The 14,009-nt window shown below is 41.1% G+C and overlaps 1 protein-coding gene across 1 annotated transcript; it reads right to left on the bottom strand.

Annotated features, from left to right (window-relative positions):
* Positions 1 to 2,389: 2,389 nt before the first annotated feature.
* Positions 2,390 to 13,560, bottom strand: spdef (SAM pointed domain containing ets transcription factor). The gene is made up of 6 exons (XM_074651711.1): positions 13,201 to 13,560; positions 5,776 to 6,229; positions 4,933 to 5,130; positions 4,612 to 4,659; positions 4,295 to 4,429; positions 2,390 to 4,115 (listed from the first exon to the last, which is right to left on the bottom strand). Exons 2-6 carry the CDS (start codon positions 6,218 to 6,220, stop codon positions 3,937 to 3,939), a joined length of 1,005 nt encoding a protein of 334 aa, XP_074507812.1. The 5' UTR covers positions 6,221 to 6,229; positions 13,201 to 13,560; the 3' UTR covers positions 2,390 to 3,936.
* Between the last annotated feature and the right edge of the window lie 449 nt (positions 13,561 to 14,009).

Genomic DNA, 14,009 nt, shown 5'->3' with positions numbered 1-14,009 from the left:
AAGCAAGAACTCAAGTAAAAGTACTAAACCCTAACCTAATATGTACTTATATAAAAGTAAAAAGTATGTCAGCTAAAATGTACTGGGTATACAACCATAAATTATAAATATACAGTCACCTTCCTCTGTATAGCGTTACAAGAATTAAACAGAAAAGAGCCAAAAATGACAAATAATAAAAAAAAATGCACTTCTTACAGAATCGCAGCAGATAAAAACATCACCAAGGCAGACAACATGGAGATGTATAAACAATTATAAACTACACACTGCAGAAGACTTCGTAGCTCTGAGAATATCAAGTGAATGTGGACGTTTGTGCAGAAATAAATTCCGCAGCTCCTCCAGACCAACAGAGGTTTCCCGTGTCTTGTGAAGTGACGGGGCTACGCAGCGAGAAACATTATCGAATCTGACCGAGTGCCGGTGTCTCCAGCGGGCGCAGTCAGAGACGATAACATTTCTCTTCCTGCCTCAGCCTCCGGGGCTGAGGCAGGAAGGCAGGAAAAGCCAACACTAGGATCAGCAGTGATTCATGGAGAGACCTTCGTCTGGTCAGCTAACATTACTGCCAAGCAGCTGAAATATAGAGTGATATTGTGGTTTTAGCTGACGTGTGTCGCCTCACTGTTTAGAGCGACGCTCGTTCATGTCTATTTAGAGCGGGCAAGCGCGAGCCGACGCTGACATTCGTTGACTTAACGGCCACAGGTGTCGCTGTTAACAAGCATTTCTGATTCTTACAAACAGTCCCTTTAATTTCATTCCATTTTTGTGCATCTGATCAATTCTCACACAATTTAGTTTTTCATGAGAGTTTTTCATGTGACCTTTGTTTTTGGATGCAACTTGAAATGTAGCAAAGTACAATAATTATGATGAAAAGTATCCAAGTAAAAGTAAAATTATATATTTTTACACACAAAAAACAACAACAACTTTGTTGCAGTAACAAGAGTAAAATGTATTTTTTTCTTCCACCCCTGTACGATGCAATGCATCTGATTTAAAAAGGAACTCTGGGAAATTGGGAATTTAAATTGCCGTAACAATAAAGCAATGAAACATTTTTTAAACGGTTTCTTCATAGGTTTTTCTGCCCATCCCTACAGAGGGAGTTGATAAGGATGTGTTGGCACGGACTCATCTTTGCAAGGTGGATGTTGAATTAACGGGTTTGTTTTTGTTAGCAGTGGAGAAGGGGTGGGTCGGGCCTATTCACACACACACACGCACACGCACACGCACACGCACACGCACACGCACACACATACTGTATATTCACACCGCCATCTGTTTCCCCTGGTGCGATTTAACCCGTACATACCTGCAAGATTAAACTGCTCATTATTGCTCAAGGCCAGCCTTTCTTGGCAGATGTACGCCTTCTGGCTCACTTCATAGATAAAGCAATTATGCCAAATTTTAAAACCTGTTGGACTTCTTGAAAAACATAACAGTTAGTCGTGAAAAGAAAAGATAAACATTAAAGGATCTGAATCAGAAATGACAGTAAAAAAAAAGTGATACAAATTGATTGTTGAGGCTTCCAATAACTGTTAAAGGCGGGTTTATCCTGCTTTACAAAGCACATGCGGCTGCATTAACACACATTACAAGCCCTTTATTAGTTAGAGACATGACAGATGCATATTCAGTTCAAAAATAGTTTATTGAGTGCTGTTTGAAGCTTGGATTTCCTATCCTTGCTCAGGCAGACATTTAGGTAATTTCCGGATGTTAATAATAATCACTATCGTAAGAAGTGAGGGTGAAATAAGCAGCCCCAAAGCTTCAAAATTAAATAAAGTAAAATCATAGATAAATACTGATATGAATAAATCCAGACAAATACATGAAATTGTGAAATAATCCAATAAATCTGAAATGTTATTTTATCCTGCTTCTTTTCCAAATAAACGAGTTATTCAATTAGTTGTTATTTTTGGCTGAATTAGCGGACAGCTAATCATATACTGTAACTGGCTCTGCCTTGCTTGTGATGAAAATTTGATGATTGAAGTGAAATAAAAAGGGGAAAATGCTGTTTAAAAATTAAAACAAACTTGGGAAAATGGGTATTTTTAATTAAAAAGTACATGAAATAAACTTTGTAATTTTTAAAAGAAGAAATAATAAATAACATGTCACAATACTGAGCTGTGTTTTGACGACACTAACAGTCTACAGCCATGCTAACGGCTCTGTGAGGCGCTCGCGATGTTCACACATTGATGTTTAGCAGATAAAATGTTAAGCATGTATTCATTTAGCGTGTTGACATGCTAACTTTTGCTAATTAGCACAAAACACAAAGTACAGATGATACTGATTAGTTTTGCAGGTATTTGGTCATAAACCAAAATATTGGACAATTAAAATTAACATTAAGGGATCATCAAAGCGATTACAAATCATCCTCTGGGGACCATGAATGTTTCAACCGAATTTCATGACAGTCCATCCAAGTTGTCAAGATACTTCAGTCTGGACCAAAGTGGTGATCTACCGAACACAGAGCCACTCTGTCGGCCACAAACATTATTAAAGGTGCTAAATTCGGAATTCAGAGGATTTCTATTGCCTCCCCACGCTCGCAACATGGCAACGGCTGAGCCGGCGGCTCGCAGCTAACGATGCTAACAGTGCCAATAGTGCAAACAACAGCAACAATTCTGTTTATCAGGGGGTGAACCGGAGGGTGGGCACATTATCAACTGTAACCGCAATGTTAGTGCATGAGAGCAGTGCAGAGCGGTAACCATTATCTAGCCAGTGGGGCGCGCTCACATGCACGAACAAGCACTTAAGGCACGCACAGCCGGCCTGGCTATGTCAACAAAGCACAGAGAAGCTCGGAATACACACAGAGGGAGTGACTTCATCCTCTGCTCAGGTAGACATTACTCCTCTATATCTTTACATAGTCAATAGTTGATTGCTGCTATATTAATGTTCTGGATATCGTATAGAGCACCTTTAAATTATTTTACAATTTCATGGTTATATCATATATTTTGTCTGTATTTATTTATATTATTTATTTCATATCTACTTATTTTATTTTATTTTACTGAACACTTGGGGTCTCCATATAGTGAAACACCCAAACTATAAAATGCAATATACAGCAATATAAACAAGTTTACAGCATAAAAGAGGAAGCGGGATTCCTCAGCAGAGACACAATATTTAGGAAATGCATCACTTCTTACCAAGTTACACCTTAAAAAAAACATTACATGAAAGTCACAACAGGTGATGAGCTGATAACAGGTTTTCACTGTTCGATCCAGATCCAGCAAACTGTTAAAATTCTCCTTCTCTGTATGTTTCAGATGAGAGGAAAGATGGTTGACTGGCTGATTGTGTGTATAACACAGTCAGGACCAAACCCAAAGAAGAAGCAAAGCAATCATAACCACATTTTCAACTGTGGCAGGACACTTTTTTCTAATTCAAACAGAGACAGTGGTGAAGACGAGCGAAACAAAAAGACAAAGCAAAAGTAGCTGTGGGCCGTGGGCGTTTTCCTGAAGCGAGTAAATAAGAGCAATCAGTTCTAACTGTCTGCTGTAATGCGTGAAGGATAATTGGGAATCACATTATGGAAAAATAAACAGGCAGATCGTGCAAATGACAAGGCAGTTTCTGTTATTTAATTTGTGGTTGTTTCATTCTGCATCAGGGAAAAGCCTCAACAGCCACATTGTTTTGTCTCTTCCTCTCGGTCCATGCACAGATAAGCCTTCACGCAGCAGCTGCCAGCTGGTGCTTCAGTGTTGGCAGTGGAAGTGTGTACCATTGGGGTTTGTCAGTGCACGTTTTTTCCTGTCACCTTCTCATCTTGGGCTTAGGTGTTCAAGTGCATCATGAGATAGTGTGTCCTTTTAGTTTTCCTCCTCCTCTTCCTTCCCCTCCCACTAAGCTGCCGCCTCATACTGGGTGGACAAACTGGTACACCAGTCTCTGAGACACGTCAGGCTTGCGGATGATGCCCTTCTTGTAGTATTGACGTATGGAGCGGCTCAGCTTGTCGTAGTTCATAGCAGGTCTGTTCTTTCTGAGTCCCCACAGTCTCGCTACGTGAGCCGAGTCTTCAATTTTAAAAATACCTGGTGGGAATCACAAGAGATTTCATGTTGAATTTATAGAAAAATCTAAATTTTCTGAAGACAATTTTTGTCACTCTTTTCCCTTTCATTTCAATGTGTATCTTAAAAGTAAAATAAAGCAATAAAATTCCCAAACTGAAGCTTCCGAGTACTTCCGATACATTAAAAAAAGAAGATACCTTTTTCTTTATTGAGCCAGCGAATGCAGCGTCCATAGTTGTGAGGTTTAAGCAGGAGCTCTCTGAGGAACTGCCACAGGTGAATGGGCTGACCGGAACAAGAAGAATCTGCCTCGGACCAAAGATCCTCAGCTCCTAAACAACACAAAAACAACATTTAACATTTCAGAAGCCGGTAAGGTTTCCAAACTAACCAGGAGACACACAAAGCAGGTGCTTGATCTGCACGAAAGCTAAAATCTTGTACTAGTTTTTTTTATTCATTACAGTTTTTATATTGTCTTTAAATGGCAGGTGTATGAGGAAATCAAACCTACCGGTAGTTTTTGTATCTCCGACTGAACACCTCTCTTTCATCCAGGCAGCTGGAGAGAGAAGAGAGACAGACATTTAATTTTAAAAAGTGTTGTTTTAAATTAATTTAATACATTTACCTGTTACTCTCATACTATTTAATTGTACAGATTGTTAAGCCCTATGAGGCAAATTTATGATTTGGGGATAAATAAAGATAAACACACTACGACACTCTCCAATTAAAAAGTTCCAAACAGCCAAACATTGGACAATACAATCATTGAAGGAGCTGCAGCAGGTTATGAGGAACTTAAATAAGTATCACACACACACACACACACCTGACTTCCATATGTCCAGATGTGCATGCAGCGTGTCTCCACACTGCGGCGAGCGCTGGCGAAACTCCTCCTCGCTCATGGCACACAGGTCTTTTCCTGTCAGGTCCTGAAAGGCCTTCCCTGCATGGGGCAACCTGTACAGATGTTCAGTCCACAGCAGCCACTTCTGGACGTTCCCTGTGTTCCACTCTATAGGGTCTATGAAAACAGAGAACGATGGGAAAACAGTGAGAAAACTCCCTGCAGCAAATGAGTCACATGAGTCAAGTTAAGTCAGTTGAATTGTATTGTGTTCTGCTACATTTACACATAATACATTCACTGAAACCACAAGGTAATCACACTTTTATGCCACTACAATTCTAATCAGTAGATCAGTAGATGCCTGCTTTATGACAGCCAGAAGCCTTACAATACATAATACTTCCTCTGTTTGCTTTTTGCGAGCAGGAGAGACCTCGCCCTTAAGACTGTGTACACGGTCTACCGGTAGGAAAGGAACATCACTGTCACAATCCAGGAGAACTCATGCAAAGGTCAGGATTAAACAGATCCTGGAACAGGCAAACACGGCTGTGCGTCAGTAAGAATATGATTTAAGAGATCTGTCATCTTGTATGGGCTATCCACACAAATAGATGTTGATTTTGGGGGCAAGATCCAGTAGCTTATGTTGAATCAATATCCCTTTACTTGCAAATAACGGGCTTTTTTTTTGGCATGAAAAATGTCGTATATTTTTCTTAAAGATTTCTTTCTTTGTCAGTTATATGCCTTCGTACTGTAAAACCGCTCTCGAGGATGACAAACTACAGTAAGCAGGTGTGGTGAAAGGCAGCCTACCTGGGGTGATATTGAGCAGTTTGCAGGCTGTTTCAATGTCCTTCAGCACCTCTCCCACCACCATGCTCTGCACCTGCTCCAGAGACCGCTCCTCCTCCTGTCTCTGTAGCCCAGGGGAGAGTCCCTGTTCCTGGCTATCAATGACGGGGCACTGTTCCGGTTCCTCCTGGGGCTCCATGCGAGTCATGGGCACAGCCAGCGTTGGCGAGGCCTCTGAAACTTTCACCAGCCAAGTGGCGTCTTCGGTGAGGAGCATGTCGAAGCAGGACAGGTAGAGGCCTGGCACGCCACGCTCCAGGGCTTCCACGTTTGGTTTGGTCTCCTCCAGGTCCCAGGGTTCTGCAGAGACTCTGTTACGCTCCAGGAGGGCGAAGGTGTCCTCTGTCATCCCGATCCGGGATCCATACAATGTGCCTTCCGATAAACTGCCCTCTGGATTTGACATAACTGGTACCTGGAGACAAGGGAGACAAGAAAAGCCACATTAAACTCTATATTTTTAACCTGTTACTTGCACATGAACTGTTTTAAAAGTATCCTTTCATTGACAAAAAGTTTGTTTAAAAAGTGTCTTTGTGGCTGATTATTCTGAAAAGTGTAAAATCAGAAATATCAGCCTGTAACATAAGCACTTCCAAAGATAAGATGAGATGTTTTAAAGGTAGATGTATAATTTAAATCTGCAGTCGACAAAGAGTTCATATATGATCCTGTCTGACAAACAACTTCCAGCATCACTTCCATCACAAAGTCAAAAAGACGCTACCTTCTCCAACAGTTCCTCTCCTGCAATTCTCTGGCTGCTAAACCAACATTTGTTTTTGTTTCCTAATAAACTCCATCAGCGCAGTTGCAGGCAAGAGTCCCCTTTCGTAAAGTGTTGTGAGCAGAACTAAGGTGAGGCTGTGCCGGTCGATGCTCTATAAGAACCCCGAGCCTAATGGAGATACTGGGGAAATGACCCTCAAGAGAGTTAAAACGCACACAGCGCTGACAGGCATGGGGCAAAACGGATTTGACTGAGTCTCTTATTTGTGGGTCAGTGGCCCAGAATGGCTGATGTGTCGGGGGTAGGTGACTTGTATTGTGACCTGAAGCAGCTCCGCCGCCTGCCTCGGCTTTCAAGGTGCCGTCTCAGCAGCCCTCCGTCTCCACTGTCAGCTGGAGTTTTTAATCAAGTTAGATAATGTGGAGAAGAGCGCCCATGTTTGAAAACAACCAAGCCGTCTGTTTTATGAGGACTGACGATTGAGAGTCGAGCTTCTTCTCAACAGGAAATTGCCATCATAAGCGTTCCTTTATGGACGTCAGCTGTAGCACAAGTGTTGTAATCTCAGGGTGAGTTTGCATATGGCTCCCATAATGTGTACCTGCCACAGCTGGCACATGGGAAGGCACACTGCTGTCACACACCGGGTTATCAGTGGTCGCGGTCGATGCCAGCGTTAAGGAAGTGTGCTCCCACAGAGCACATGTTCAAGGAGAGTCGTGGCTTTATTTGTCGAGACACAAAAGAAATTAAAAGTCTCGTAAAATTGGCTAAATGATGGACGACGCCCATCACGCAAAAATCTTTGTGAGGGTTGAGTTTAAAATGAATTCAAGTGATGCCCAGAAGAAGAAGCTCTTCAGATGCAAAAATAATCAATTTATATTATTATATTTATGTGTAAACGGTGAAAAAAAAGTAAAAACTCGTGACAAAAAAAGTTAACATTTCAGTCATAGGGCGTCATTTGCACATTTTTTCTTTTTTGTCAGTTGTCTATTGATTTTTGCAGCACATACTTTGAACTTAACGCGTAGAAATACCACGATAATGCGCAAGGCCTTTAGCGTGCAATAAGTACGCCTTTATTGATTTCTGTGTTATTTGTACGCCATGTATCCTTTACTGACTGCAATGTAAACTCATCCTCGTATAAATGCTACGGTAAGTGTTAGTGACATAGTATAAAAAGCGAGAAAGACCACATATGGTGGGCAGGTGGCGTGGTGGATGGGCGTCGTTGACGTGTGTATTGTTTTGTAAGTTATGTTAGTGACGTTTGTAACGTGATGTGTTTTTTGTATTTGGGTTACGTTGTTTACGTACTTATTTTAAGCCCAACCATGAGATTTACCCTTACCCTAACTAAGTGGTCTTCTTGCCTGAACCTGCGGACGTTTGCGTGCCGTACAAATGACACACGAAAGGCGGCGTACAAATGACAACTGAAAAGGCTAAAATGCGTACTCATGACACGCGGAACGTCCATGTAATGTCGTGGTATTTATGCCTTCCCTTGAGACCGTGAGGTTGTTGAACTACTTCTTGAAAAGCCTGGATTTATGAGCGCAAACCCTTTCATAATGCTGATCTCAAACCTTTCACAAGATTGTTTTCTTCTTATGAACACATTAATTGTAAAGCTGCTAACAACTTTAGAGGATAGACATCTTTTTCTCTTTTACCAAACTTCCCCAAAATTTAGATGAAGTTATCTTCCCCGCCTCTAAAAAAGATTACCCTCCCAGACTTTGGACCTTAACCCCCCACTGTAAAACCTCCTCCCCGGTCTTCCTTTTATCTCCAAATTTCTCGTAAACCATAACCCACACTCCCTTTCACTCCATCAGGAGTCAGATTAAAAGCCACTGGTATCCCGGCCCGGCCGCTCCGTGTCAACTCTGCTCTGTAACAGCTTGCGCTAAGCCCATTAGCAAAGCAAATTTAGCCATATTACCTTCTTCCAAAAGGAAGAGGGAGCACAAGGAAAAGACACAAACACACACCCCTGTGGAGAGGGATTAAGACCCTGACTGATCTCTAAATGAGTTTGGTCAAGACGCTGATATTCATTTCAGGAGCATTAGAGCTTGCACCATTTACTCAGCAAAGTCAGCCTTTGACACCGACGGAAAAGGGCTCCCTCCACGCAGGCGTCCACCCTGGGAACCATACTTCTTCCACATGCTTGGTCTCATTATGAAGAGGGTGATTATTTGAGGTGAGGTTTGTATCATCACCTTGGATTGGTTGTGGTATCAGAATTGTGTGGTTTTTGTGTAAAAAAACTAAACAAAACTGATTAAAGAGCGACCTGTGTGTTATATTTACACTGGAAAAAAACAGGAAACAATTAAGTCACATAAGGAGTTTCGATGAAAAGAATGACGGCCATTTTGACCAGACAAGGATCCAACTGGGATCAAAATATTGTCCATTTAAATTAGGGCTGTCAAAGTTAACGCAATAACGCATTAAGGCAAAGTTGTTTTATCGCCACTAATTCCTTTAACGCATTAACACAACTTTTTTTAGATCGTAGCAGGCTCAGGGTGAAGATGCTGGCATCATGTGAAACTAAAAAAACCTAATGAATCCATTGATACCAACCATGTCATACTAGCTTGTTGTGAAGGAGGGTAAACAACAATGCGTCGAAAGGAGCCAGTTGAGGTGGTTCGGGCATCTAGCACGGATGCCTCCTGGGCGCCTCCCTTGGGAGGTGTTCCAGGCACGACCAGCTGGGAGGAGACCACGGGGAAGACCCAGGACTAGGTGGAGAGATTATATCTCTACTCTGGCCTGGGAACGCCTCGGGATCCCCCAGTCAGAGCTGGTTAATGTGGCCCGGGAAAGGGAAGTTTGGGGTCCCCTGCTGGAGCTGTTGCCCCCGCGACCCGATCCCGGATAAGCGGTTGAAGATGGATGGATGGTAAACAACAATCCAAACTTATGCTAAATTTTGTCGAGGAAAAACTGGCATGGCCATTTTCAAGGGGTCCCTTGACCTCTGACCTCAAGATATGTGAATGAAAATGGGTTCTATGGATAATCACGAGTCTCCCCTTTACAGACATGCCCACTTTATGATGATCACATGCAGTTTGGGGCAAGTCATAGTTAAGTCAGCACACTGACACACTGACAGCTGTTGTTGCCTGTTGGGCTGCAGTTTGCCATGTTATGATTTAATTATATTTTTTATGCTAAATGCAGTACCTGTGAGGGTTTCTGGACAATATGTGTCATTGTTTTGTTTTGTTAATTGATTTCCAATAATAAATATATACATACATTTGCATAAAGCGAACATATTTGTCCAGTCTCATGTTGACAAGAGTATTAAATACTTGACAAATCTCCCTTTAAGGTACATTTTGAACTGATAATAAATGTGCGATTAATTTGCAATGAATCGCAATTAACCATGGTTATATATTTTAATTGATTGACAGCCCTAATTTAAATCAATTAGTGCCTTTTACCTACATGTGATCTATTGCCTCCTTTACATAAGGAACTTTTAATGCCAGGAAACAGCTGTTAAAATTGAGCTCAAGGGTTTGTGATGCCTTCCAAACCGTGTCTTGAAGTGAAAATGGTTAAAAGTTGCAGACCGATACAACCAATCTAGCTTGAAATTAACCTGTCAGCCCATTTATCTCTGTTGCTGAAACAGTTCTGTGACAGAAGTTGGCTGAAGTGTTTAGATTAAAGTTAATGAGTAGTGATTAAAGCAAGCAAAAGTCTGCTCTTTCAAAAAGTGTGTTTAAACTGGATGATTCAATCCGAACTGGAAAAAAAAGAGAGAAAGGGTCATGAGATTTGAGATCATTCATCTAACAGCAACCAAAATGTTCATCAGCTGCTCGGCTAGTCACAAAAAAAAAGAAGAAAGGTCTGTGTTGTTTGAGTCTGGAGTTAAAGGAGTGTGTACAGCCAGGCGTGACTGTTTGCCATGAGAGTGTTTAAAGAGAGACTTTTTTTTTCCTTGTTATTGTTTCTCATGGGAAACTTGGATCAACTAAGGAAGTCATTGTTCCCCAGAACAAGGGGAAAAAGACTATTGCAATATGAGTATTGCTGGGAAGAAAGTGTGCAGGCTGGAGGAAGCGATCTGGATCTGTGGCTTGTTGCCTTAGACTCTGTCTTTATGGCAGCAGTGACATGTGCAGGTGGTCTGTTCACATCATAAATTAGGTTTAGATGTCTAATTTTAGGTAAGCAATTTAAGGTTTGTTGCTTATTTTATGAACCGCAAATAAAGGCTGATTTTCTGTGTGTGGCGGCTTCTATTTTTATTGCTATTTACAATATTTGTACTACATTTTTAACTACACTTTATTAAGCTCTTCATTTCCGTCCAAGCTCTAGGTGGGTTGTATTAACTGCCGATGGGGGATACATTTCTACTGTTAGTCAGGTGCACTGACATTAGGCCAGTATATCCAAGGAAACGCTAAAGCCTTGCAAAGGCTTTGCTGTTGGTCCAAGTTAATTTTGACAGAAGGCTGTATTTACAGTTAGTGATGCAGATTATAAACTTCATACAACTAAGATTAGACCTGAAGATTTGGAGGCGTAGCACGGATGGATGGAGAAATAAACGTGTCACCTGTTTTTGCAGAGATAGTGAAGATACGGAGACTCTCACCGTGAGGCCTAAAGGCATGTGCTGACGCAGCTGGATCTAATGGGCTGATTGTCAGAGGATCAGAAAGAGCAGGGTTTTAATATTAGTTTAAAGTGGCATAATCAGCAGCTGCTCTACAAAGTGTCACTTTCCAGTGAGCCAGTTGTAGCCAACAGCAGTTTCTCAATGAACGTAGATTAATGGGCCAACTTTCACTACACTTCATGGTTGGCCTTTAGGGCTAATACAGCACACTGACACACAAGTCAATTTCCATCCACGTTTTTTGCACATTTTCAATTCGTGCATAAGAAAAAAGACCTGAGTGGAGACGCTGGGAATGTGAAAAAGTCACAAAAAAAGCAAAATGTGACAATTGAATCAGACTTAGTAAATAAATCATGATGTACATAAAGCATGTGACTTAAAGGTCTTATTGATGACATTTTTATGTAGACAGCCACAGAGCTTTTAGAAAAGTACCAAATAAAAGTATGGCTTTTCCTGAATAAAATTGTTATGATTATGAATTAATAATTTTTTTTAATTTTGGCGGGTCCAAAATTAATGTTTTGTTTATCTTTGTGGAAGATAGCTGATGTTTGGTTCCCACTACTAACAAGACTTGTGAGCCAATAGTAAAACAAGGTTGGTATCACGTGGTATCATGTCCGACCATCTCTGTAACTTTCCGAAACTGACAATCTGTCGTTCACGCCCACTTCACGTCATGATTGGCTGTGCAGAGGCGAGAATGGAGCCGGGGTTCGAACCTTTCTCTCAAGCTTTGCTTTTTCATTCTTGACACGACTATTTCCATCATTCACAACCAAGTGCAACACTGTGAATGGAGGAAATGTGCACTATTATCTCCATATTTAAACAATATCAAATGTCGTACTAACTAGTTCTGATTGAGTGTAACACAATCCTGAGTCCTACTACAAATTCAGTGTTGAATTCTTAAACAGTATTTTGTGTACTACATACTGCATACAACTGAACTGACAGTACAAACGTTATCAGGGGGCAAGCGGGGATCAGAAAAGCTGGATGGTGCTGCAATCTTTATTTTTTTGCCAAAGAGAGAGTCGTCATTATTTATTTATCTATATTTATATCTAAGTTCAGTCTTCCCTTGTGTTTGTTTTTAAAAAGTAAAACATAAAAGTAAAGCCCCCCTCCGTTAGTCTCTTAGAGAGTCAGAGCAGCTTTTAGCATACTCTATAACTGAGATAGATCTTCTAAATCTGTCTTTTTAATTAACGTTCACCACAGAGTCATGATGCAGAGTAATGATGTAGATCAGCTCGACATGAGCGTGGGGAATGCCCCTACACCTTCAGAAACAGCAAAGCAGACAGTCCAGTTCTGTTATTTCTGTTTGTAATTTACTCTTATTACAGTCTTGTCTTGGGGGAGCAGCCGTTGTCTGTAATCTCCACCTTTAATCAAATCATAAATAAATCCCCAGACAGCAGTGACACATTTAATTTGAATATGTCAGTTTATCGTTGTGGTTTTGGCCATCAAACCTCCGACAACACTCCCAAACACCTTTTATCTGACCACATTTTTCCTTCCTGTCTGAAAGCTAATATGCAATTATACAAATACAGAAAAATGAAAAACAGTAAAGTGTGACAAAGATACAGAACAAATACAAAGAAAACAAAATAGAAAATATAGGGTAAATTAATAAGATAACAGCTTTTCTGTCCAGATCAATTAATCTTGTGTTGTTTTTAATCCTGCGTTGTGAAACAACAGACAGTTTTCCACATTGTGGGCCGTAAAGTTCCTGACTTTGAAACTCATGACTAACCGAAATTCTGGCAGTACAACAGACAATTTCTATTTTTAACTGACTGCCAAAGATTTAAGTACAGGAGTTAATCATAGATAATAATGAAGAACTAAAGTTCTCTAGATGTTAATCCTGTACCAGGTGAGTCACACAGAAGAGGACCTTTATGTTCTCTGGCAGATACGATGATGATTGTATAAGGCAGCGTCTTCTTACCGAGGCAGAGATGCTCTGATGGCCTGGCCAGAGGCAAAGACTTGATGACTGGATGATGAAAGATGCAGTGCAGCTCTGGTTCTGTTGAAGGATGAAGGATTGGCCTTTTGTCCTTGTTGCAGACCAACGCTCAGCTCAGCCGGGACGCTACCTGAGGACAGAGGTGCAGCAGGCAGTGGGCATCCACCCTTCAATCTGTTACCCCCCCAATGAGTGTCGCAGAGTCCCCAACCTCGAGGCCTCAGACCCTCCCAGACTCTTTGAAACTGAAAGTCACAGCCTAAAGCACAACTGCAAACTAAAGCTCAAGTGAAAGCACCTGCTGGGGGTGTGTACCAAGTGAGAAGAAGTGAGGGCAAGTGACTCGGTGAGCGAGTGCAAAGGAATTCCAGCTCCATTGACTGCAATTTATATTTATAGGGCAGTCGTGTTTACTTTGTGTGTGTGTGTGTGTGTGTGTGTGTGTGTGTGTGTGTGTGTGCGTGTGTGTGCGTGTGTGTGTGTGTGTGTCAGTCATGTGTCTTTGCAGATTAGACTCAGACCTCCTCAAACACTACTAGTTGACCTCAGTACTTAGATGACAGACAATTCAAAGTGATAAGAGATAAAAGAATATACTTTGAAAAAAAACTTTCTAAGAAAATAAAAAGCTCTCTAATACTAAGAACTGTTCTTAATTACAAATATGAGGTACTTCCACTTTATACAGTAGTATTTACCATTTTATGCTACACTTTTTACTTCTACTCCACAACATTTCAGAAGCAAATAATGTACTTTTTACTCATTTATGTAACAGCTGTAGCTTC

This window comes from Sebastes fasciatus, chromosome 1, assembly GCF_043250625.1.
Source record: "Sebastes fasciatus isolate fSebFas1 chromosome 1, fSebFas1.pri, whole genome shotgun sequence".
In the NCBI taxonomy this organism is placed as follows: domain Eukaryota; kingdom Metazoa; phylum Chordata; class Actinopteri; order Perciformes; family Sebastidae; genus Sebastes; species Sebastes fasciatus.
Note: the sequence above shows the minus strand (reverse complement) of the source record. Positions and strands in the feature narration are given on the sequence as shown.